The sequence below is a fragment of the Musca vetustissima genome, unplaced genomic scaffold (assembly GCF_032173495.1).
Source record: "Musca vetustissima isolate MV318-11 ecotype Yass unplaced genomic scaffold, APGP_CSIRO_Mvet_v1 utg11186, whole genome shotgun sequence".
Classification (NCBI taxonomy): Eukaryota; Metazoa; Arthropoda; class Insecta; order Diptera; family Muscidae; genus Musca; species Musca vetustissima.
Window position 1 is genome coordinate 245,265 of NW_026882082.1, and position 27,832 is coordinate 273,096.

General features: G+C 35.8%; 3 protein-coding genes across 3 annotated transcripts; 1 reads left to right on the top strand and 2 right to left on the bottom strand.

Moving 5' to 3' along the window:
• Positions 1-3,241: 3,241 nt before the first annotated feature.
• Positions 3,242-7,308, bottom strand: LOC133328271 (myogenesis-regulating glycosidase-like). The gene is made up of 4 exons (XM_061536820.1): positions 7,149-7,308; positions 4,646-5,522; positions 3,493-4,211; positions 3,242-3,429 (listed from the first exon to the last, which is right to left on the bottom strand). The coding sequence occupies exons 1-4, from the start codon at positions 7,306-7,308 to the stop codon at positions 3,242-3,244; spliced, it is 1,944 nt and encodes a 647-aa protein (XP_061392804.1).
• A 3,505-nt stretch (positions 7,309-10,813) lies between these two features.
• LOC133328285 (importin-9-like) lies at positions 10,814-17,210 on the top strand. The gene is made up of 6 exons (XM_061536833.1): positions 10,814-10,947; positions 11,022-11,669; positions 11,733-12,151; positions 12,220-12,605; positions 15,620-15,785; positions 15,864-17,210. The coding sequence occupies exons 1-6, from the start codon at positions 10,815-10,817 to the stop codon at positions 17,202-17,204; spliced, it is 3,093 nt and encodes a 1,030-aa protein (XP_061392817.1). The 5' UTR covers position 10,814; the 3' UTR covers positions 17,205-17,210.
• Positions 17,211-18,434: 1,224 nt separating this feature from the next.
• Positions 18,435-27,165, bottom strand: LOC133328283 (transketolase-like protein 2). Its single transcript, XM_061536831.1, has 4 exons — positions 27,046-27,165; positions 20,016-20,351; positions 18,688-19,959; positions 18,435-18,612 (listed from the first exon to the last, which is right to left on the bottom strand). Exons 1-4 carry the CDS (start codon positions 27,147-27,149, stop codon positions 18,435-18,437), a joined length of 1,890 nt encoding a protein of 629 aa, XP_061392815.1. The 5' UTR covers positions 27,150-27,165.
• Between the last annotated feature and the right edge of the window lie 667 nt (positions 27,166-27,832).

A 27,832-nucleotide genomic window follows, 5' to 3' on the forward strand; every position in this document is an offset into this window, starting at 1 on the left:
TTATTTATTTTTTCTCGATTCTTTTGCACACACAATCGCTGAACGCACACACTTTCCTAATAATATTTACTTTTTTAACAAATTATTTTGACCAATACATTGTGATGTGTTTTTTTCCTTTTTTTCTATTTGTCTTCCGTGTGATATACCACCGACGACGGAGTAGATTTTTTTATTTATTTCGTTCAACAGCTGAATTTACAATAGAAGTTGTGTCGCTGCGAAACGAACGAAGTTCAGAGTAATGATTCACGGAAATGAACTAATGAAACTATTGTTCGTTCTGCTATCCACTGTGGAATGATTACTCGTCGTGTTAATTCCATTGGTTCATTTTTTGGTCAATCGAAAGTAATTCAAATGCGTTGATAATTGAAATAAAAAGGGAACGATTGAAATAACTAAAACAATCTGGTTACTTTTCCAGTAACATTTACTCAGTAAGGTCAGAAAGTAAGCCGTTTTACTCTATTTTGCTATAATACTGAGAAATTTTTTCCTTATAATATTTCAAAATGTTGGCAGCATTGCACATCGAATATAAGTAAAATTTACCACTTTGACATTTAATCAAGTCATCAGCTGCGCTAAATGGACTAGGTAGTTCCATATGCATTTTTGATATATTAATGGATAATTATGAAAGTATTTAGAGTAACTTCCGGTAATGGGGACTACGCGTCTAATGTGGACCACCCCCCATATCTCAGAAAATGCTTGAAATATGTCAATGCCGCCTTGATAAATGTTTTCCTAATTAGTGAAAACAAACATCAAACTTGGTTTTTAATAAATAATTGCAATGTTGAAAATTTAGTAATAGAAAATATAGCTCTGATTGTAAAAGTGAGATTTGGACATGTTTTAGCACAACAGTCGAACGTTTTTCTTCTCGAATATAAAGAATTTATGTGTTTTTCTTGTATTCTTTAACAAAAATATATGTAATTACAATCGGTGATTTTTAATTTTGAAGCCGATAATTATTTTTAAGGGAACCCCACCCATTCTCGATTTTAATTTTTCACGATTTTCAATGGGCTGGTAAATCAATACCAATGCTTATTAAGGTTTGTAACTTTGCACATATATATTTGAAGATTTAAAAGAGAAGAAAAATAATTTAAAAAAAAATTTTGTTATTGTTTTGTTGTTGTTTTTTGTAATCAAAGAAAAGTCCTTATTTTTGATGGCGGGCATGATAACTCCTCACTGGAACATCGGAATCCGAAAATTCCAACGGTGTTAGAAAGAGTACATGTCTGGCTCTCGTATGAACTAGGATTATTGACTTCGCTCTAAAATTAACAAAATGGTGGACCTTTGAAAAAATATTTTTGGAAAATCGCCGATTTTTTACCAAAACCCAAGTTAAAAAATAAGGAAGATCTTCACCGATTGGCTTTATCCTAGTTCATACGAGAGCTATACACTCCCAGAGAAACGTTGCAAAATTTGGAACCGATTGGATTATTAGTTTTAGAGTTATGGTGCCCGCCATTCGCAAAAAAATGTTTAGAGAAAAACGCGTTTAAAGTTTGAGAAGCCCTTCAGCCGTCACTTGATGCTGACACAATAAATCGGATATATCTTCAAGAGTTCTTGAGATTTTCACTTGAAATTTTGTAGAGACATTCTTTAATCAGTGTAGATTCGAATTATATCAACAAAAATTTTGGCCCCGAGAATGGGGGGGGTCCCCTTAAATAAAAATATTCAATGTCGGGTAATGTGGACCACTATAAAAATTGGGACCTTTTCATGAGGACGAGTTCGAAACATGGGCGCATTTAATAAACGAGGAGGTATTTTATCCTCTGAAAACTCGATATGCGAAATTACAGGTGCTTCGGTTGGATAATGAAGCAAGGACCTTCAAAATACCGCAAATGGGGCGGTATCCTTAAATGGGGGCTATTCCAAAACATGAACCCATATATTTTTGCATTCATTGTGCAATTAATTTAAATTTATCACAATCAATCCACAACCTACCTTTAACTTACGGATTCTGATTACCCACACATACTGGTCCACATTACCCGCCAAGTTATTTTTATTCGCACTTTAGAGTTTTTTGAAATATAATGCAATAACATTTTTATTGACAAATATATATAATTTTTAAGTTGGAATATCTTTAGTCTACATATCTACCATGTTGTCAAAACAATTTGTTTTTATTTTTTACCGTTGTTAGTTAGTTAAAAATTTCTAATGAATACGCCGGTTAATGTGAAAATTTTGTACTTTCTTTACTTTATCATAATGAAACTCAATTCACAATAGTGGATGTTGGCAGAAAACTTGAGAGACAGCTGATATCCAGTTGGTCTCCCTGAATGACTTTATTAATAGACCTTGGATTGAACCATGATGTAATAATAAGGGCATGATGCAATCATAAGATGATGTTTAAAAAAACCTTTGTTTTTGTCCCGACCATCTGTCAAATTGTTCCTTATAATATTACACATGGTTGGCAACATTGCACATCAAATTCAAGTAGATGCCATAATAGGGTGATGTATCAAAATAAAAACCTTTGTTTTTGTCTCGATTATCTGTCAAATTTTTCCTTATAATATTTGACTTTGACAGTTAATCGAGACATCAACTGCTCTAAATGGACTCCCTATTTATTGTGCCATGCTACGCACTTTGAAATTTAATCGAGTCATCAGCTGCGCTAAATGGGCTACCTATTTATTGTGCCATGGATTGAATAAAAAAATAATTTATATGGTTTTCTGTCTGGAAGTTATTACTTTGCTATGGAAGAAAAAATATTTCATGGTATTTTCCTTCGAGTTTTTTTGGAAGAAATTATAATCTTTCATTCAAAAAAATACAAAGATTTGATGCGTATGTTTTTTATATTTGACAGAAGAAGGCACTATCTGCACAGTTGCTTTTTTCTTATTCACCTCAAGTTGTCCTACCTTGGTTCTTCAGAATCAGGTGATATATACAAATTAAAGTGTCTTTTTCTGTATTAAAAAGTAGAAAAAATACTTTAAGATTCTGGAACAGAATCTTTCTTATTTATATATTTTTTAATTTTCATTGTATGTACACGATTTAGCAAATGATTAGCAAATCGAGATATTAAGCAAATCCGACAATAAAAAATAAACTTCAAAATTTCATTCTATTTGAATTTATTATCTAATTACTACTAAACACTACTAATTATAATACACATATGTTTTATGCATCCGCGAAAAGAAAACATCAAAATTTAAGCTTGTTTAATGAAATATGGCAATGTATCTAATGGGGCTGGGTAATCCATTATCCAAATGGGACCGGTGTGAACACTATCTGAATTACCATCTTTCCATGTACCCTTGGGTAGATAAATGTCACGTTTAGTTTCATTTTCCCTTATAATGGGAGCTGCGATAATGCTATCACCCAAGAGGAATTCTATAAAAAGGAAAACATAAAAATATTAATATTTTACAGATTTGAGAACTAAATTCTACTTACGATCACATATACCCTGAGCAGTTCTATCCTCTGGATCTACCCACCATAGAGGAGGATTAACCGGTTCGCCTGTGCTGGCGGCCAACTTAAAACGTTCCATTATCTGTGGTGTATAGTCGGCGTGCAATTTTGTAAATTTCTTACTAATCTCAATTGTTTCCTCATCGAAAGTCCATGGCACAAAAGAGAATTGTAAACTTGGCATAAACACATTGGCCTGCAGCCATCTTATGAACAACTCCTTTGTTGGTGGTTTATTATTATAACCATTACCACCAATCATATCGGGCAATACAAATGGATAACCGTTCATATTCAATTGCAATAGGGTTGTGATCAGCGTCAATAAACCATTATTCCAACTCCATTCCGAGTCTTTGTCAATCATACGAACAAAAATGGCCATATCTTGAGTGCCTTGGCCAGCACGTACCTCAACCATGGGACCGAAGGAGCCCACAGTACGTACATATTGTTGGGTAATCTGGTGTGGGGAAAGTACATCGTCTCCGCTCAATATGGGATCGCTTGGCACCCAACTTGTCTCGCCAGCATCAAACTTAAAGCTCTCAATACCATCTTCGGTTTGTAAACGCTGTAAACGTTTCTTAAACCATTCTTGAACTTCCGGTTTTGTAAAGTCAACATAGGCAGCTTCACCAGTTTTACTATTCCACCATTGGGTGTTGGGTTTGCCATTGTGATCCAAAACTAAATATCTGAAAAAGAGAGAAAGAATTTGAAATGTTATTTTTAATAGTAATACTAATAAATGGGTGATCTGTCAGTGTCACTCCGAGATTAAATATATGTTCATGAATGACACAATTGGTATGTTCCCACCATGACCCAATAATAAGGTGATGTATCAAAACAAAAACATTTGTTCTTGTCTCGACCATCTGACAAATTTTTCAATATAATATTTCACATGATTGGCAACATTGCACATCGAATTCAAGTAGAAATTATGCACTTTGACAGTTAATCAAGTCATCAGCTGCGCTAAATGGACTACTTATTTATTGTACCATGGTACTGCACTGAAAGAATTTACTAATTTTTACTATATTTGTCGATATCTCGACGGATTATTGCTGTACGGGAACACACCAAATATAAACAGTTAAAGGGTTCCCTTCATTGAACATACCCTTTGGCAAGAGCATCATTATATGTGTCTTGACAATTATTATTAATGAAAGGATGTATCCACAATGTTACACGGAATCCTTTGGCCTTCAAATCATCAGTTAATTTTTTAATATCGGGGAACTTTGATTTACGGAATGTCAGGGCACCATAACAATCCTCCCAGTCATCATCAATTTCCAATTGGCTATTCTCAAACCCGTAGTTCAAAACCGCATCACCAAAATCACGTACAATTTGTTCATTAATATCAGCTTTGTATAGAGCCCATGTCGACCATATGGGATATTTAACCATACGTTCATCCGGATAACTGGTAGGATGTCCCAGCAAAGTTTCAACAGCATGCATATGAGCCGTTTTAGCATTATCTCCAACACCAATGTGATAAACAAAACTACGCGATTTGGCTCGGGTATTATAGGGTAAACTATTATGGGCCGATAAACACAATTTATTCTCATAACCTTTGGCATTTTGAGTAATGAATAATGGCGTCTCGGTTTCCACATAAATGAATAGACCATTTGAATTAAGCCAATAACGTTCGGCAACACCGGCATTATGGTCCTCTTTTGTGACATAGGAATAATCTTCAAATGTTAAACGTTCTACGGGATAGTATTGATAACGATCTTCAGGGCCACCATACCAATGTGTTGAAGCCATATCTAAATCGAAACAATCCATTGGTTGTCCATTATCGGCAACATTCTCACGTATTACACGCACGTGAGTTATTGTGTCACTAGATGTGACCAATTCGAATTCAATTGTCTCCTTGCCATCGCTTATTTGTATGGTACCTTTCGTTGTCATCTGTAGATCATTGTCAGTATTAAAGTTGTCAAATGTTACAGTTTGTAATATTTTGGAACCTGAAAAGAAGCAGAAAAAAATAAAATTCAGTCGATATTCTTCACTACGAACTCGATACTCGATTTTGGAAAGACATCATATAATTTTATTAATTTTTTGCATTTTTAGTTATATGTTAATAAATGTTAAACAAACACAACCATCTGTTGCGTATATTTCTTTTATATTTGACAGAAGAAACCACTACCCACAGAGTTGCTTTTTTTGTTATTCACCTCAAGTTTTTCTACCTTTTATTATTGTACTCAGATACACTTAGGCTACGTTTAGACTACTAAATCCACTCGATTTCAAATGTCAATTTAATTGCGTACACGTCACGTTAACCCTGTTCACAAATCCAGTGGATTATATTTGACGTATAATGGTGTTTTTATACGATATATATTTTACATATGTGCTGTCACATTATTTACATATGGAAATCGAACTCGTAATGTGAAACATACGGAAATTTCAATGTGTCAAAACGATATGCAATTACATATGTATTTTTTCCCAATAGGACGCGCTCTATTTTCCTATGTGAAGCATAAGGAAATCAGCTGTTTGAATGAAACACATTGTTGGAAGAAAATATTTCAATTGCAAGTCAAAGAAAAGGATGAAAAGACAACAATTACAAATTATTATTTCGTTTGTAGGTGTTTAATACAAAAAAATTATGTTGATTTACGAAAAAATAAAAGTGTTTTTTTTTTTTTTTTGTTTATAGGTTATGTCATATGTAAAATACATATGCCGATTTGAACACAAAAAATAAAAGTTTTGTGTGCGCTGCTAATTTTGACACACATAAGGAATTACATATGGATGAAATAAGTGATAGCACATATGTAAAATACATATGGTGTAAAAACACCATAAGCAATCGAATTGACATTTGAGATCGAGTGGATTTAGATTTAGGATTTTGTACTTGAATTCGATGTGTAGTGTTGCCAATCATGTGAAATATTATAAGGAAAAATTGACAGAAGAATCAACTGTTCCAGAAACCATGCCACAATTAATGGCACTCGATTAACTGTCAAAGAGCATAATTTCTACTTGGATTCGATGTGCAATTTCAGTAAATAAAATTTGAGTATATTTAATCGCGCAGTCACCGCGATTTCATCTGTATTTCACTAATGTAATAATTATTTGAAAAAAAAACTGTAATGTGTTTGAAATCATTATTTGTATTTGTAATTATAAAATTTGCATGTTCGTTTCTATTATCTTCGATTTAATTATAGCAGCTACAAAATGTTTAACAATAACAATGATAATTGTTATCAGTAATTAATTACATTTGTTTTTTTACAAATTTTTATTTTTACACGCATAGATACTTGAGAGAATTGGCGTCAGCACTTATCATCAAAAGTCAATAAAGAAATCAGGAATTTTCATAGGTAGATTAATTATAGGTCTATGTTTAAAGGAAACAATATATTAGGAGAAAGTCTTTTTAGAGTTGTATTATGCATAAAAAAATATTTCATGGTATCAAATAAACACAGCCACTTGTTGATTTTTTATGTTTGACAGTAGAAGGCACTTCCTACATAATTGCTTTTTTCTTATTCATTATCCTTCCTTCAAATGAAAAAAAAGGAAAATCACTTCATAATATTCACCTTTTAATATTTCATATTGTAACTTGGTAGATTTTTTCAATTTCACTGATATATCCGTATTGGCGAATTTATTTGTTTCCTCCACACGTTTACATCCTATTGAATAATCTAAGGATATTCCCAGGATCACGAACACAATTATTGTTTTTAAAGTAAACATTTTCACAACATTTCTTTATTCAGTTTCGAAATTTTACACAATTCGTTCTTTTGTTTACGACTATTCACAGAACTCTGTACTTAATTTGTAACAAGTTGGCGCCTTTTATTAAACTTTTCATCTACTCAACGTTGAGTATTTCCCGATTGTCATATCTTGTCAAGTATTTGTTTTAGGGAATAGGGTTCATTTGATACGTGATTTGGCCATTGTTGTTTTGTTTATTAGTAAATCCATGTGAAAATAGTACCTCCTCAACACTTGTCACAATAATACATTTCGATTGCACTTCAGTTTGGCAAATAAGCACACACACACACACATTACAATTAAATAAAAGCTGTTTTGAAAATAATAAGGGGAAAATCATATACTAAAAATAATAAGTCATCCAAATGACCGGAGATTATTAATGCTGATAATTTTCCCATAGGAAAAGCGGAGAGAAGAAAATAAAAAGATAAAAGTTTTTTTGTTGGGGTAGTCTTGAAAATGGTACAGAATTAATTTATTATAAAACAAAAAATAATTTACAAATTTGTATTTTATTTCATTTTGTCCAAAATCTTGAAAATACAATACCGTTTAATGTAGTAGATCTAAATCGTCAATTCCAATTAGGTGATTTTACACTATATGCATTTTACATATGTGCTGTCACTTTATTTACATATGCAATGTCTGTCAACTCATATGTCTTATGTGTGAAAATTACGTACACAAAAATTTATTTTTGTGTCAAAACGATATGCATTTACTATAAACAAAAAAATCACTTTTATTTTTTTTTCAACATAATAAACACCTACAAACGAAATAATAATTTGTAATTGTTGCCTTTTCTCTCTTGTTTTCTTCCAACAATGTGTTTATGTGAAACATAAGGAAATCAGCTGTTTGAAAGAAACACACTGTTGGAAGAATATATTTGAATTGAAAGTCAAAGAAAAGGATGTTTATAGGTGTTTAATAAAAAAAAAAAATATGTTGATTTAAATTATGTTGTTTTGTTTATAGGTTATGTCATATGAAAATACATATATAGGTTTGAACTCAAAAGTCGTGTGTACGCTGCTAATTTTGACACACATAAGGAATTACATATGGATGGAAAAAGTGACAGCACATATGTAAAATACATATCGTGTAAAAGCACAATAAATTCTAAATTCCATTACATATGGCACAATAAATAGGTAGTCCGTTTAGAGCAGCTGATGTCTTGATTAACTGTCAAAGTGTGTAATTTCTACATGGATTCGATGTGCAATGTTGCCAACCATGTGAAATATTATATGGAAAAATTTCACAGATGGTAGAGACAAAAACAAATGTTTTTGTTTTGATACATCACCATATTATTGCATCATGAAATGAATAATCATAGATGAGGCCAATTGTACGTTTACATTGTAAAGGACTAAGTTAACCCAGTGGGTTTTAATTGTCAATTCCATTACGTATTTGTCAAATAAAGCCTCATAAAGGAGGTTAACCCTGCCAAAGGTCTAATGTACATGTCGTTCAATAGTACATTTACTGGATTTCGTTTACCCAAGGGGTTAAATTGTCATTTCCATTAGTATTTGTCAAATAAATCCTCATAGAGGATGTTAAAGTTTTAATATAAATGTCGGTTTAACAGGATTTATTAAATTATGTTGGATAATAATAAATAGAACGCCTTTAGGCTACTAAATCCACTGGATCTCATATGTCAATTCTATAGGGTATGAGTCACTTTAATCATGTTCACAAATCCAGTGTATTATATTTGAGATAAACGCTATGAAATTGACATTTGAGCAGTATTGTTTTTGATTGCGGTAAATCCAGTAGATTTAAATTGTCAATTCCATTATATATGTCAAATAAATTATCATAAAGGAAGAATAAAAGATGAGATGATAATATTAATCAAAAATAAATTATTCTTATTTTCAATACGAATACTATCGACATACTAAAGCTATCATCATTTGTTGTGGCATCTTACATTTGTCGATCATTAATGTTTCTGATTGGTTTCGTTATCAGTTCTACAGTAATGACACTCAAAGTGCATTCATTATATTTACAATATTGATACTGTGAACATGTTCAATTCACGCAAAAAACACATTTGGTCTGTTCCCGTACTGCAAGAATCTACTAGTTATTACTACGATAACGAATTTTCCTTTATGATATCGAAGAAAATAGTAAAATCGAGTAGATTCTTGCAGTACGGGAACAGACCAATTGTATGAACGTCGACGTAATCAGCACATTGACAATGAAAATAATTGATAAGGAAATGCTGATGATCGTTTTCGTTTCTTTCTTCATTTATTATTATTAAATTGCAATTAGATTTGCGAAATCCACTCGATATCAAATGTCAATTCCATAGCATATACGACACGATAAAACGGCATGTACATGAGAACTTTTTCAATCCATATTTTCATAATGTTTATGATATAATTATACAGGGTAACCATGGTACAGTAATACAAGATTAGAACTAATGATGTGAATAACAAAATATCAACTCTGTAGGTAATGGCTTCTTCTGTCAAATAGAAAATAAATGTACGCAAAAGGTTATATAACTAAAACCCTAAAAAAGTAATGCAAAGTAACGATTTCGCCTAGGGATTACCGTGAAATCCCCATATAAAAAAGCTAGATTAGACTATGCCTTCTTAATTGTGTTGATTTTTAAATCGAAGTATAAAGTTGATTTATAAGCTGTTATTTGTTTACGTATACATACACATTTCACTAGTTTCATATCGAGAGTGAACTCAATCTTGTATGGTAATTCGAAGTAAATTCAACTCGATTTAGCAATTAAATCAGAATAACGCCCATTATCACGATAAACGCTACAGTCTAAACGCGCCAAAAATAATTTCTCCTAAAAGTATGCTTCAAAATACAATAAATTGGTAAATAGTTGTCAGACAAAAATATGACAGTTGCTGATATGTTTTTTTATTTATAATTTATGTTACTATATTTAAAAACAACAAATATATTTTTGTAGATTTTTCGCCGAATGGACAGCAATTCCTATAAAAACAATTAAAATAAAGCATTCCACGACATAATTGATACGTTAAACGTCATACGCCAACGCCATTACTGTGTTTCAACGATAACATCAACATTTGACGTATATCGATTACCAAAATACTTGGTATTCGATATGTCTACTGCAAACATTTGTTGTTAGTGGCAGAGCGCGAAATTTTTTTGCACCATCTGCATGCCGCCACACACCGCTCACACCCATATTTCATTGCAAATACTGTCGAATGCATTAGAAGAGGCAACGTTCTAGCCAGAGACAAGAAAGCCGGAAGAAAGACACGCTGTATCCAGTGGAAGAAGAAAATATACACAAACTAATAGAATATAACGCGTGTGTGTGCTATTAACTATTACATTGTTGAAGTGGAAGTGCGAAAGTGATTCATTATTTTATTTAATTTCAATTAAGCAAGAAACTATTAAGAAACATGTCACTGGCTTTCCAAAATGCCGAGTCTGTTAAACAGGCTCTTTTCGAGGAGTTACAAAGTTTGCTCAGTTCCGATTCGGCGGTACGACAATCGGCAGAACAGCGTATGAAACAATTAGAATTTACAGAAGGTAAGGTGTCACATAATTTAAACATATTTGTTTTATTTGTTAGACTCATGTTTGGTGGCGTATGTGTTTTTTAGGTTATGGCGTGTATTTGTCTGAATTGATAATGAACCAATCATTTGATTTGGCCCTTAGGCAGCTGGCTTGCATTATGCTAACACGTTATGTGGAAAATCGTTGGGGTGAATGCGATGAAGAAGGCAACCCCAATGTAGATGGCGGTCTGGCAACGGATCAAGCCAAGCGAACAATACGCAACATATTGCCAAATGGCTTGTATGATCCCAATTCAAAGATACGTTCATCGGTGGCCCATGCAATTTCGGCAATTGCTGCCACCGATTGGCCTGGTGTCTGGACTGAATTGTTTGATATTATTGTTAAATGTTTGGGTGGCAATGAGAATTCCATACATGGTGCCATGCAAATTTTACAAGATTTCTCATACGATGAGAAACAGATAAAGGAATTGGGACCAGTTATCATATCGGAGGTTTATCGTATTTTCGAGTCGGAGCAGAATTATTCCATCAAAACAAGAACATCAGCCATACGCATACTGAAGCCATTGTTTGCTTCGATAAGTATTAATATTATGGATAAACAGGAACAGGCCAATATGGCAAATTCTATTTTGACCAATTTCATGGAAAAACTTATGCATTATTTGTCAATGGATTGCGGGGCCTCGTCGAATTTTATGTTGAGAACGGAAATTGTTAAAAGTAAGTGACCAACCTCAATTATCCTCAATTTTTTTTTATTTTACTAATTGTAACTTCTTCCAGTTCTCACCCACTTGGTAACTGAAATGCCCAAATACATTCAACCACACATGGAACGTATTCTACCAGTTATATGGCGTTTGTTGACACAAGTTGCCGAAACGTATGTTAAGGTAACAGTTAACCAAACCGAACCCAGTCCATTCCCTGAAGGTGAATCTGAAGAAGATGATGAATTGAATAATTTCTCTGCCATGATCATACAAATTATTGAATTTGTTCAATGTGTAATTGGTGCTGGCAAATTCCGTTCAACCATTAAAAATGTTCTCACCGATTTGATTTATATTATGATTGTGTATATACAAGTTCCCGTTGAACAAATCGAAGATTGGAATGAGGATCCTGAACGATTTGTTGAAGACGAAGATGATGCGGGGGTGGAGTTGACCATTCGTGTCTCTGGCCAAGATGTGTTGGTGGTAAGTTAGAGGAGGACAGACATATCATTTGTTTTCACATTCAATTACAAAATATTTGTTTATTGCAGGCCTTGAATGAAGAGCTGGGTCCCAAGGTTTTAACAGCCTTGCAAGAAGCCCTCGGTCGTCACATGAATGTTGCCGAAGCTGAAAAATCTGCCGGCAATCCAAATTGGTGGAAAATTCAAGAAGCTTGTATGGTTGCAGTTCACGTTTTCCGTGATTTGATTTTAGAATCGGAAGATAAATTTGAATTGTTAAATTATTTGACTTTGGTACGCAATTGGTTGAATCATCAAGAGTGTCCACATTTGGTGGGACGTGCCTTGTGGACATTGAGCACATATTCCAAATCGAAATTGTATAATGCCCAAATGTTGGAAGAGATTTTGAATGTCACCTTGCAAAGTTTGCAGGACGATAAGGCTATAGTTTTGAAAATAAGCGCTGTAAGGTAAGTTCAAATCGTATTTTGTGGATAGAGTTTGGTAATTAACATTTCTATTGAAAATAACGGGTCATATCAGTACAGAAGAACTTTTTCTGTAATCCTTGAAAATTGTCGGAAAATCCTTCGAAACAAATGCTTAGCTTAGCTGGCTTGTTACAGAACGGTTGTTCCATAAGCCGAGCTTAAAAAAGATTTCCAAGCGCGTCGGTCTTGTGCGCAAGTCCACCAATTTGGAAGACCACGTTCCAAGATGTTGTTTTCTACTTGGTCTTTCCATCTAATTCGTGGCCTTCCCCTTCTACGGGAACCATCCGTAGGCTCATTTTTATATGCCTTTTGAGCTGGGGCATCTTCATTCATCCGCACAACATGGCCTAGCCACCGTAGTCGCTGCAGCTCAATACGACTGACTATGTCGATGTCTGCGTATAAATTGTAGAGCTCGTGGTTCATTCGACGCCGATATTCACCGTCGACGCAGATCGGCCCGTAGATCTTTCGGAGAATTTTTCTCTCAAACACCCCAAGCGCTGCCTCATCTGCTTGCGCAAGTACCCATGCTTCTGATCCATATAATAGCACGGGTAGTATCAGCGTCTTGTAAAGTGTGAGTTTGGTCTGGCGAGAGGTGGCCTTGTTTCTAAACTGCTTACTTATACCATAGTAGCATCTGTTGGCCATCACAATCCTTCTCCGAATTTCAAAACTGATATCATTCGTTTTATTTATGGCGGTACCAAGGTATATAAAGTCTTTAACTACCTCGAAGCTGTAGTTCTCAAGTTCCACAGTTGGTCCGAGTCTACTGGACGTCTTGCGCGTTGATACCATCAGCTTGGTCTTCTCGCCGTTTACTGCCAGACCCACTTTAGCAGACTCCTTTTCAATTTGTTCAAAGGTGGCTGTTACCGCTCGCAATGTTTGACCCATTATATCGATGTCATCGGCGTAGGCGAGTAACTGGTGTTGTTTGGTGTACAGAGTGCCATTTCTGTTCACCTTTGCGTCTCGTATGACCTTTTCCAGTAGGATGTTAAAAAGATCACACGACAAACTGTCACCTTGTCTGAATCCTCGTTCGGTATTGAAGGGCTCCGATAGGTCCTTTCCTACTTTAACGGCTGACCTTGTGCCACTTAAAGTTATCCTGCATAGCCGTATTAATTTTGCAGGAATGCCGAACGCAGACATGGCTTTAAACACCTCTGAACGGATAGGGCTGTCGAATGCGGCTTTATAGTCGACAAATAGGTGATATGTGTCGATGTGTTTTTCGTGGGTCTTTTCCAGGATTTGGCGCAGAGTGAAAATCTGGTCAATGGTCGATTTGCCAGGTCTGAAGCCGCATTGGTATGGTCCGATGATGTCATTGACCATTGGCTTCAATCGTTCACACAGCACACTGGATAGCACTTTATATGCGATGGGAAGGAGACTTATTCCTCTATAGTTGGCACATATCGTCTTGTCTCCTTTTTTGTGCACGGGACACAGGATGCTGAGGTTCCAATCATTGGGCATGCATTCATCTAGCCAAATTGTGTTAATCAGCTGGTGCATGCTCCTGACCAGCATCTGGCCACCAGTCTTGAATAGTTCGGCTGGTAACCCATCGGCTCCTGCTGCTTTGTTGTTCTTGAGCCGATTAATTGCTTTTATGACCTCATCTTGGCTAGGTGGTATACACTCTATACCATCATCTCCTATTGGTTCTGGGGTATCTTCTTCATCGCCACTATTTGATACTAGTAGCTTTTCGAAATGCTCCTTCCAGATCCTCAACACGCTGTCTGTATCTGTCACCAGGTTTCCTTCTTCATCTCTACAGGAGGATGTGCCTGCACCAAAGCCTTCGGTTTGGTGTTTTACTCGTTGGTAAAATTTCCGGACTTCATTCTGACTCCTGTACATCTCGATTTGCTCACGCTCACGTTTTTCTTGTTCTTTCTTCTTTTTTCTGAAAACACGTTTCTCCTCTCTCCTTTTCTCCCGATAATTCTCCATCACGTTACGTGTTGCTACTGTCTGCAGGGTTGCCCTATACGCTGCGTTTTTCACATCAGTAGCATTACGACACTCCTGATCGTACCATGGGTTTCTTGGTGGTGGTTTTTGGTACCCAATTGTTCTTTTTGCTGCAGTTTGTAGGGAGTGGGCGATTCTTTGCCATTGTGTTTCTATACTATTATCGGGACAAGAAGTGCTTTCTTCAAGCAGATGGGTAAGTTGAGCGGAGTAGGCCTCGGCTACCTGTTGTGTTTGCAGCTTTTCGACGTCGAGTTTCCGTGTTGTATTAGATCGCACCTTTGCTGCAACATTTAGACGTACTGATTTACTTACGCCTGTCCCTTTCCATCGCATTTCCTGTAAGGCAATAATATCGGCTTTGTACTTCTTAAGTATATCCGCCAAAGCGAACACTGCCCCTGTTCTGTACAACGTGCGCACATTCCAAGTGCAGATTCGCAGATCGTGGTCCTTTATACGTTTGCGGGGGTCGTCAACATTAGGGGGGTTTGGTTTTCTTTTTCTTTGCTTTTTCATAGTAGGTTGGGTTTTCCGAGAGTGGGCAACTAACCCGACGCCTCAACCCATTTTTTTATAGTTCTTATGGGTGAACTCGCGGCACATATTAGCTCACTATTTCATCGGGTGATGAGAATAGCTCCCCAGGTGGCACCGCGGGGAGGTCAGTGTCCACAATTGAGATGAAAGAGGGACCAAGATAAGCCTGGGCTTCGCCATGTTAAAGCCAATCAAAGCCGTTGCTTGGTATCTATCATCCCCTACGCCACCCACCTTCGAAACAAATATTCCTTCGAAACAAATATTCCTTAAAAATATGCGATTATTCCTCTGAAAGACCTTTAAAAAATATTCTTTAAAAATTCAAGATTAATTAACGATTATTTTCCTAGAATTGCATGATTTTTAAAACGAATTTAATATTTTGTATTCAAAATGCACATTTTCATATTTTCACTGATTTCATGTACATACGTCTTTCTTTATTCCAGAGCTATTCATGGATTCGTGCAGGCTCACGAAAAATCGGATGGTGAAAAACGTGCTTTGATACAAGCTAAATTACCAGGCTTTGTTGAGGGTATTATGAGCCTAATACCCGGCTGCAAGAGTTCAGTTTTGGCAATGCTTTTGGAAGCCTTGACGACAATTATAACGGTAAGTTTCATAAATTTCAAAATCTCTTTAGTTTTCGTAATAACTCAAACCCCATTTCTTTAATTTCTTCTTACACAGTTCGATCCAGCATTTGCTGCTCAAGCTCAAACGAAAATTATTCCCCTAACAATTGCAGTATTTTTGAAGTATCCCGAAGATCCATTCATTTTGGAAACCGTACAAGATGTAATTAAGGTCCTTTGCCAAAATCCTCATTGCCTTCAACCATTGCAGGAGAAATTCATTCCAACCATTGTTAGCATTCTATCGCTACAGGGTGATCAGGCAAATGCCGCAAAACAAGATATAGCTTTGGATGTCTTAACCACCATTGTACGGTATTCACAAGCGCCGTTACCAGCTGCTTTGGTGGAAAATGCCTTCCCTGCCATGATACACTGTGTACGTCGCTCCGATGATCAAGCCGTTATGGTGGCTGGCGGTGAATGTCTGAGAGCTTTCATATTTGTCTCTCCCGAACAAATTTGCACCTACAACAATGGCGAAGGCCTAAATTACACCATGGAATTGACCACAATGCTCTTGAATCCAATGAACAATGAAATGACTGCTGGGCAAATCGGTCGTTTGGTCATTACCATAATCACCAAAATGGGTAATATGTTGGGTGAAAATGTTGATCTGCTCTTGAAGGCAGTCATCAGTAAAATGCAGTTGGTGGAATGCCTTAAAGTTATTATGAGTTTAGTGGTGGTCTTTGCCCATTTGTTCCTTACACAAATGGATGCTGTATTGAATTTCTTGTCCACAGTGCCAGGACCAACTGGAGAACCAGCAATGCATTTTGTGTTCAGTAATTGGTTGCCCAAACAGACCTCCTTCTTTGGCACATATGAACGCAAAGTAACCACCATGGCTTTGTGCAAACTTTTCGAGTACGGTGTTACCACACAAGACCCACGTTTAACATCGGTGAACGTTAAAGATATGGTCATCAATGAGGCTGCCAACAATACACCTCGCATTAAAACACGTTCCCAATCGAATGCCAACCATCAATGGGTAACCATACCGGCCTTGGTGAAAATGTATAAATTACTTATCAATGAGCTGTGCCATCTTAAAGAAGCTAATTTAGATGATTATGAGACTGATTCGGAAGAAGATGATGATCCATCCTCAGGGGGTGGTCTCACCGACAAGCCATCTGGCAGCTCACCACCCAAGGCTCGCTTCATTTCCGATCTTTATTTCAACGATGATGATGACGATAACACCGATGACGATCAACTAACCCAGGAGCTGCTCAAGGATCCATTATTCCAAGCCAACATGGAAGAAAATCTTACCAAATTTTTACAAAACTTTTCAAGTAGTGAACATTTCCCCATGTTTGCCAGCCATTTGTCGGAGGCTGAAAAGGCTGTATTGAAATCTATACAAGTTGAAGTTCCTTAAATTGTTTGTCTGCCGTCGTCGAAGTTGGCTGGTTAATGTGGCGATATTATTATTATATTCACATTCACATTTTTCTGTTATTAAAAAAAATAGTTATTCTTTTTGCACTCATAATATTTAATAATTTGTTTTTTATCTTATTCTCTCCCATTCTACATTTATCCATGTTAAGAATAAACATTTTTTATACCACAAAAAAATAAATATTAAAATTTTTTGTATGCTTTACGATATAGGATCAATGATAGAGTGACCGACCGTACTGCTGGTGGTATCAAACCATGCAAATGTTTAATGACCTCATTGGATTTATCGCCCAAAGGTTTGCCATGCCAGTTATCCCAATCCTCAATGTTGGGGAAGAATTTACCTTTGAAGGTTTTGGCAATAATAGCAATGGGTTGATTTTTGGTATTGGCAGCTCATGGAAGGCCTTGCACAATTACTTATCATCATGTCCGCCGACAACTAGGTCGTTGAAACCGAAAACTTCCAAACGCTTGCGGTAAACATCCATTTGATGTTGCAAGGAGGTGGCTTCAGATTGGCCCAAACGATTTACATCGAAGATGAACCGTTGTGTATATAATTAGGCATTGCGCCGTTCCAAAGAATAATGTAAGTCCATGTTTTGGCCCACAAAACAAACCCAAATTTCGATATTTTTGAACTTCTAGCAGTTTTTTTGTATTCTCAAAGGATAAGCAATTTCCCGGCCCAAATTTGTCAATATAACCCCCATAGAAAAGAAATAGGTCCATGAAGGTCGGTCATGATATAATTTTCAGATCCCGTACTTATGTTTCTCATAAGTTCGGAATGTACTTATGCGTCCATATAAAAACAACATCTTAGATTTTTGTGTGTATTTCAAATATATTTTTGAAAGATTCTGAAAATCGGATATTTGTACATTTGATACAAAATGATGTATTATTTTATAAACATAGGTATATAAAAATAGTTATGAAAGAAATGCAATATTGAATGCCATATAAATGCATTACCGAAAGGAGATACAAAATGTTAGGAATGAAATAAATGTTTTTGTTTTTTTAGTATTTTGTTTGTGCTAACAACCATAATATATTATAACCCCCCACAAACTATATATATGGATATGTAGGGGGAAGGTATAATAAAAATAACGTAAATATAAACACTTAGTGTAAGGTAAGATATTAACAAGCCCTGCGCTAGTTGGGGGCTTTAGATTCATTTGCGCACAATTTACAATTTCAAAACAGCATTGGCAGCATCAACAACATGGCGAGCCGAGATGCCAAAGACATCCAAAAGTACGGTGGGTGGGCCGGAACGTGGTACACCGGGTACATACAAATGTTTGACAACGAAATCACGTTTGTCGGCCAAGGCTGAGAGGACAGCTTCACCCAAACCACCTTGTCTGTAGGAGAAAAAAAGAGAATAACAAACATAAATATATTTCAAAAATAAATGAAATGCCTTTCGATATACTCACTGGTAGTGATCTTCTACAACAACAATGCGACCACCACAGGCACGTCCATGTTCAACAATTAAATCAACATCCAATGGCTTAACAGTGAAGGGATCAACAACACGGGCATGTACACCGGCCTTCTCCAATTCAGCGGCAGCCTTCAAGCACTCATGCAAAGTGACACCAGCACCAATGAGCAAAACTTGATCGTTGGCCGATTGTTTAACCACCTTACCCTTGCCAATGGCGAAGGGTTCATTGTTCTCGTACAAAACAGCGGTGTTGGGACGCGAAGTACGAATGAAGCAAATGCCCTTGGTGACAGCAGCCAATTCTACGGCACGTTCGCAACTGACAGCATCCGAAGGATAGAAGACAGTACTGCCGGGAATGGCACGGAACATGGCAATATCTTCCAAACCCATTTGAGAGGGACCATCTTCACCAATGCTGACACCGCAATGGGAGCCGGCAAAGTTGGCATTAGTTTGGGAAATGGCACCCATACGAATTTGATCAAAAGCACGGGTGAAGAAGGTGGCAAAGGTGGAGGCAAAAGCAATGGTACGATCACGGCAAGCAGCACCAATGGTAACACCAACCAAATTCTGTTCGGCAATGAAACATTCGATGTAACGTTCGGGGAAGGCCTTCTTCAATTTATCGGAGAAAGTCGAGTTCTTGGTATCACCATCCAAGGCAATGACACGGTCGTTGTTTTCGGCCAATTTGGCCAAGGCGGTACCGTAAGCCAAACGGGTGGCAACTTGTTCTCCCAGCTTGTAGTTGGGTGGTGACGACAATTGCACCTTGGTAATATCAACTGGGGGTGCTGGCTTGCACTTGGTGGGTGTTTGGGGAGCCAATGCTGGTGGTCTGGCTGAAGAGTCAACCATCAAGCCTTGCAAATGTTTAATGACCTCATTGGCCTTATCGCCCAAGGGCTTGCCATGCCAGTTATCCAAATCTTCAATGTTGGGGAAGAATTTACCTTTGAAGGTTTTGGCAATAATGGCAGTGGGTTGATTTTTGGTATTGGCAGCTTCGTGGAAGGCCTTGCACAATTCCTCAACATCGTGGCCGTCGACAACGAGGGCGTTGAAGCCGAAAGCTTCCAAACGTTTGCGGTAAACATCCATTTGATGTTGCAAAGAGGTGGCTTCAGATTGGCCCAAACGATTTACATCGAAGATGACACACAAATTGTCCAATTTGTAGTGGCCAGCAAAGTGTAGAGATTCCCAAATGGAACCTTCAGCGGATTCGCCATCACCAACAACGACATAGGTTCTGTGAAACAAAGATTTTTTCATTGGAAAACAATTGCAGGCGCCATAACTCCTTACCTATAGTCAGCCTTGTCGAAATTCTTGCCAACATAGGCCATACCGGCAGCAACAGCAACACCCTGACCCAATGAACCGGTACCAACATCGATGAAATTCAAACGGGGTGTGGGATGACCCTCCAAATCGCTGTCGATTTTACGCAAATTTTGCAATTCCTCAACTGGGAAAAGACCAGCCTCAGCCCAGGCAGCATACAGAATTGGTGCAGCATGACCCTTCGACAAAACCAAACGATCACTGGAGGGATCGCGGGGGAATTTCAAATTTAAACGCATGGTATTGAAAAACAATACCGACAAAATTTCGGCAATTGAGGCGCATGATGTGGGATGGCTGTAAGGAGGAGGAGGAAAAAAAGGAAATAGAAGGTTAGATAAAAAAATGTGCAATTTTTCATCATCATAAACAACCTGTGACCTATTTTTTGGCTACTACCGTAGGCAACAAAATATGTTTTATGTTTTTTTTATCAAGATCAATCTGGTTTATGCCATAATGTAAATCGAACTTTGTTATCAGTGACAAAAACAGTCCACATGTTAAGTATGAGTGGGCCCGCCCGTCTAGACTAATAAAAAATCCGCACACACACGCAACAAACAAGAGATATGCAAACCATGTGGACTACCAAAAACGAAATACATTAACAATTTGGTGGGGGCTCGTCTTTTTTTTAATTTTGTTGCCAGCAGACTTCACATTTGCTTCTTTTTATTTCTATTCACAAAAATCACGTTTTTCAAAATTCGTTAATGTAGACAAACATGTCTGGCTTTTGCCGGTGTGTATGAACATATGTGTAAATGTGTATATATTTTGCGATTAAAAAAAAAAAAAACAACAATTTCGGCATATGTAGATTGTGCCGGTCTTTTATGCTTGGAAACAGATCTAGTGGAGATTGTTTTCTTTTTTTTTGGCAAATGTCTGTTCCTAATAGTCCAATAGGCTTAGAAATTTGTATGCTTAAGTTATAATATTGCTTTTTTTAATTTATTCAATTAACATTATATTAAATAAGTTAAACATATAACAAAAAATGAAGATATCTTCATAATATATCTGAATTTATGTTCAAGGTAAAAACAGATAAAGTTTGACATAAGAAGTCTCGATTTATATGAGGAGGTTTGCTCTTGAAAACCAAATGGAGTTTTTTGAATATATAGCTATCACAACTGTCTCTGTCTCAAAAAGCCATGCTTCCATAGATTTCAAAAATGAACAACAGATATGTTCTGAAACAGATTCACAACTTGATTGACTTCGATATTCTACAACAACAGAATGATCACCTCAGCCACGGCTATTTTAAACTATAAAATCTACATCCAGTTTCAGAAATGTGTACTAAATTAGGTACAATTTAAATTTTGGGTGAAGTGATATACAGTTAGTTAGAATTCCGAAATTTTGAATTAGGATCACTGTGGTGGTGCAGGATTGGTGTTTGTAGGAAGTTTTGGAAATTGGTAATTATATGTACTATATTTAGTCCCATTTGAATTAGGGGGGAGCAGATGGAGGTGGAACTGAAACTTGGATTTAGGATCACCGTGGCGGCGTAGGATTGGTGTATGTAGGAAGTTTTGGAAATTGGTACTACTATGTAGTAAATTTGGTGCAATTTGAATTTTGGGTGAAACGATAGAGTTGGAATCCTGAAATTTGAATTTGGAATCATGGTGGGGGTGTAGGATCGGGGTATATAGGAAGAGGTGGGTACTTATGGAAATAATGTGTGCTAAATGGAACTAAATTTGGTAAAATTTAGATTTGGGTGAACCTTTAGAGCTCGAATCATAAAATTTTGTACTAAATGGTCCTAAAATTTAATTGATTTTTTTCTGACATATGCAGGCTTTTAAATATTCCCCACATTCGCTAACGAAGTAATCCTCTAATAAATCTTAAAAAATATATCTAAATCTAAAATCTTCGCTAAAAATATCAGTATCCGACACAAATTTTGGTTGTTAAAAATATTTTTTACATTCCGCTCTTCTAAAGACTAACATATTCAGCCTTATTCTGGACATTACCGCCTTGGCCAAGTTGGACGGAAACAACGACCGTGTAACATTCAAAGGTAAATTCTTCCCCAATATTGAGGATTTGGATAACTGGCATTATCATTAAACATTTGCAAGGTTTGATGATTGACACTTCGGTCAGACCACCAGCATTGGCTCCTCAAACACCCACCAAGTGCAAGCAAGCTCCCCCAGTTGATATTGCCAAGGTTCAGTCACCATCCAAATACAAGCCGGGAAACCGCCTTGGCCGGAAACAACGACCAAGGCAATTGCACCTTGGATGGTGATATGAAGAACTCAACATTCTCCCATAAATTGATCAAAGCCTCCCCGAACGTTACATTGAATACTTTATTGCAGAACAGAATTTGATACCATTTGTGCTGCTTGCCATGATCGTACCATTGCCTTTGCCTCGACCTTTGCCACGTTCTTCAACCGTGCTTTCGATCAAATTTGTATGGGTGCAATTTCCCAAACTAATGCCAACTTTGCCGGCTCCCATTGCGGTGTCCGCATTGGTGAAGATGGTTCATCTCAATGTGATACAGAAGATGTAGCCATGGTCCGTACTCTACTTTAAGCTTTATGTCACTTTTGGAGCTGTTACTAATACATTCCAGCAAATTCCTATGGTCAACAAGGACATTGTATTCACTGTGTTATTAAACAATTTTTTAATGATCTGATAGATTTCTTTATCGGCAATCATTTACGGAACTTCAATCTAAAATATTTGTTTCAGGAATCCCATGGATTTTCTGGTGGATCAATAAAGAACTTCGGTCCTACAATTTCTTATTGTTGACATTTGTAGATATGTATATGTGCACACCACACACATCTTTAAAAACACATGGTTCTTATTCTGCAATTGTTCAATGAACTTGTTTCACTTAGAAACCCCATTATCAAGAAAAAAAAACTTGGTTGACAACCGAAGCGCACATGTTTTTAGATAAAAATAAATCATTTAGAGTAGCAGGAAAATTTTGGCTTTGACTGACTACTACATGTGGAGAAGCCATACATTATTAGAGGTACATTCACATTTTAAGGAAATTTCTGATATTTACAGATGTATGCCTTGCTCCATAAAGACATTTATTGGTAAATGTTTCCATTTACTTCTATATATGATTCATGTAAAATCTAATGCTTAAAAAAATTCATATAAAATATTTTATTGCACTAACAAAATATCTGTGATTTACCAATGATTTTTTCATAAACTAAATGATTATAGTTCCCCTTGTTTAACTGGAATGTACTGCTTTCAAATTTTTTACAATTAGTACATTGTGCTTTTTCATGATCACAAAACGTGAATTGCATTGCAGATTAAATGGTGACGCGTTAACCAAATAAATAAAATAATACCACTACAATTTTGAAAAAAAGTGCATGCTCACTCTCTCCATTCCAGTCAAGACCAAATAAAGAATGATAGCATGATAATTGTAATTAGCCGTCTTCTCTCCTAAAGCCAATTATTATTAAAAAATTGAGTTGTTTGGGAATAGATCAAAAACAATTGCAGTTCCGCTCCATATAACACAGTTTTTTCGCATTCTCTTTTGGCTTGTCGTCGTCATCGATTTGTAAAGTCATTGAATTAAATATAGGTAATCAATGCAGCGAGCGACAGCAGCAGTTGTCTAGGAAATACTTGAACTGATTATAATTATTGATAGTATATTTGTATGATTGGTTGTTTTTATAGGCATATAATCAGGCGATTGTTTTTTTTTTGTTATATTAACAAAAGATTTTTATTTTCTGTGTTTGTTTATTAACTAAAAATTGATTTGGTGTGAAATTTCCGGGAGATATAATACTGGAACAAATATTAATTTGATTTCGAATCGAATAAAAAGAGAATATACCAAATATGCCACTTTAGCAGAGCTTGTGAGATAATTTACCAAAGTCAAATGTTTAAATTGAAAGGCGTTTACATTGACCTAGCACAACATCTTGCGTTTATCGACTATTTTATGAAAATCATAAATTGACTATTTTATTTGCTCTGGTTGATTAACAAACATTGCATTTAGTCTATAACAAATAAGTTTCAAATCTGTTTATAATTGAACGAAAAACTAATTTTCTACACAAACATTTGTATTTAAAAATTATTCCCCTAAAATATGAAACTAACCTAGGAAGCATGGTATAATAATAAAAGGTAACAGCAAGTGTTGTTGTACAACAAACGATACAACAACCACATGGAAATTTGTTGTTGTAAGTTCTACTAGTGTCAACTCTTTTGACAGAAAAATGTAAACAAACAAACAAATTATCATCAAATTATTTTTATTTTGAAAATGAAATATTTTTGAATCCACAAAATAAAAATTGAAAAACATGAATGAAAATATATCAAATTTATATTTCTATCGCTTCCACATCTTTACTATAATTGAGCCATTGCCATTTATATGTGTAACACATATGCAAATGCTGGGAATAGCGAGTTGTTCCTTGAAGAAAGATTTGCTTCCTCAAACGATCCCAGCAGGCAGATTGAGTAAATTGAATACGGGAGGACATTTAATAAAGAACAATTTCGAATTGTTCCCAATTTTCCTGTTGGGTGATTTTTAAAAACATAATTTGTCAAATTCATATTGACACTAGTATTACGTTGAAATCAAATCAGCTGGGATTTGCTGTTACCTTTTATAATTGTACCATGCCTAGGAAGTAAAAAATTTTAATTTTGCTAAACGATTCACTGTGATCAGCTTTATATAGGCCATTTTTGTATTTCATATTCCAAAACAAATGACAAAAAAAATTGTTGAAATGTTATCATATATGTATATTATGTGTGGTGAAAATATAGTTATCTCCTGAACAACAAATATGGTGCTATCGCTTAATCAAATACAAAAACCATAATAAACTTTCTAGATAAACATAATTAACAATTTTATATCAATGTTGAAAAATGTGGTTTTGTGGGCAGTCGTACGATTTCATTAGGTAAATTTTCTAGCAATTTTGCATGGGAAGATAGCAGATAGTTTGGAATTTATGCATAGGAAAAATATTTAAATTCCTGTCGTAGTTACTAACTACTTTTTAGGAAATCTTCGACTTCCGACTATTTTTACTTGTCGTTAATTTCGCCCTAGACCAACTAATAATACTCTTCAAAATTTCTTAAGAAGATCGGGATTTTTATATGTATAGGTTAGGGATGTACGGTTGTTAGTAACAACCGTCCACTCGGAGACGATTGTCCATTGCGATCATCCTTTACACCTCAAAAGAGAACGGGAAGAGAAGAGAGAGTGGAAAAGAAAGAAGAAGATAGTAGGAGAAGGAGAGCCTAGAGGTGGTTATTTTAGCCATGTCAGATTGTTGACAAAGCCTAGGATCTGGTTGGGGTCTATTTTAGAGAAGAAGGCTAGGTTATAAATTTCATATCTTCCAAACTGTTTATGTCTTCTACCAATCACTGATGGAAATCTGCAGAGGATATGTTCTATTGTTTCTAGCTTTTCTTTGTCCTCACATAGACGAAAGTAATCCTCTCCGCTGGAGTCCCATTTCGAAGTGTGAGATTTATATGTATGCATGCTATGTCATTGTAAAATGTCTGCTAGTAAGTTGTCTGGGAAAATTAAGTACTACATTCTGATAGGCAACGTATGGAAAATTAAGCGAAATCAATTTGTGTGGGACTATTAAAAAAAACAAACACATATTTTGAAGATTTTCTTGAATGAAGTATTCACCCAAGAAAATGGAAACACAAGACTCAGATAGAAAAACTTTGCTGGGAACTTTTGAACTTACCGAAAATTTTTCGGGACCAATGCATTTTTAACATTTTCTGGGAAAAAGTTTTGTATTTAAAGAAATTGGATTTACAAATTACAACCACTTCGGTAAGAAAATGCGGCTAAATCGGTAAACATATCTATGAGGATTTATTTGGCATGTATACAATGGAATTTACAATTGAAACCCACTGGGTTAACGAAATCCGGTACAATGTAAACGTACTATAAGCCCTTTACGATCAGATTTAAATTGGACATCTTCACAATTTCATAAAAAGTATAAAGTTGTCTTTTAAAAATTATAAAGATCTCATCTAAAATATACTCAAAGAATAAATCTTGATTTCAAATTATTAAAAATCCTACAATTCCATCACAGTACAACAAAACACTATCTCTCAACACAGGGTTTGTTATCTGTTCATTATTTTTTGTTGAAGACTGTTCCCATACAAAAAAACCAACAACAACAAATTGGAGGTATGGCAAAACAAACATACACACATATCTACAATAGAACAAACAAAAACGAAAAAAAAAAACAAAATAAATAATATTCAATATTGGAAGTTAGAATGGAGTGAGTTTTCTGTTACTATACTCAAATGTAGCCAAGGTCAGGTAAGGTCATCACAAATACTGATTACATCAAAATCTTATAAAAAAAACATCGAATTTCATCATAGATTGGAGGAGGATATTTCGTTAAAAACACGACTTGTGTGACAAATATTCCATCGTGAAAGAACATGTTTTGTACTCGCTTAGGGGGGCGCACAGCATGCACAGAACCACGTGTTTTACTCAAATCATTGCCAATACATTCGAAATTTTGAAATGAAACAAAAATTGTCATACACATTTTCAATGTCGATTGTAAGTCTTAATATTTGCTCGTTTCTAGTTCAAGGGAAAACTACTTTTCCCTCTAGAACTTTGAGTTGTTTTCTATTTTATTTGCATTTGCAAAATAACCTCTACAAAATAATGCGAATTAATAAACGATTTAATACGAAACAAACACAACGACGAATACCAATCATGATTACGCTCGCACGCTCACCACCAACCACTTGGATTTTAACTTTTGGAAACCAATTTATATAGACGACACATTCTAAAATCTATATACACACGCATACACACTCACTAATGTGGATACATGGGGAATAGATGGTTGGGTCACAAACTTACCCGGATTTGGAGGCCTGAGTTGAGGTAATTGAATGAATACGCAAACGATGTGCGATATCTTTCAATTCTTGGATAGCTTTAGCTTCAGGCTTGTGGTAAGACATTTTTGTAATTTAGTTTTGTTTAGACACAAATTTATAGAAAAAAATAGGTGCACTTTGTTCTAAAAAATTAATTGCAAAAAAAATGTGTTGTTGTCTTTTTTTGCTGTTAAATGCCAACGGATGTTCCTGAGCTGCTTCGTTGTTTAGCGGCCGGCTTTCGAAAACCAACTGACAAAATTCAATTTTAATTCAACGTTAATAGGCGGCTAATGGCTGCCGCCAAATGGAGTGTGAGTGTGTGTGTGTGAGAGAGAGAAAAAGAGTGCAATTGCTAGAGCGAGTAAAATTGTACAACAGGTTTATGACAATAGGGATGCCAACTCATCGATTTAATAATTTCAAATTTACGTTTGCATTTGGTCTGTTGCCGTACTGCAATGAACCAATTAATTTATACTACTCTTTATACCCTCCACCAAACTGTGGTACAGGGTATTATGTCTTTGTGCATATGTTTGTAACAGGCAAAAATAATCGAGATAAACACATGGTTCCTTTTGAGAATATGCATAGAATCACTTTCTGAGTCTATTTACGCCTGTCCGTCGGTCCATTTATTTTTTTTAAACAATGTACAGGTCGCATTTATGCTCCGATTTGGATGAAATTTGGCGCAGCTCACTTATTTGGCCCATGGACAAACCCTATTGAAATTGAAGAAAATCGGTTCAGATTTAGATACA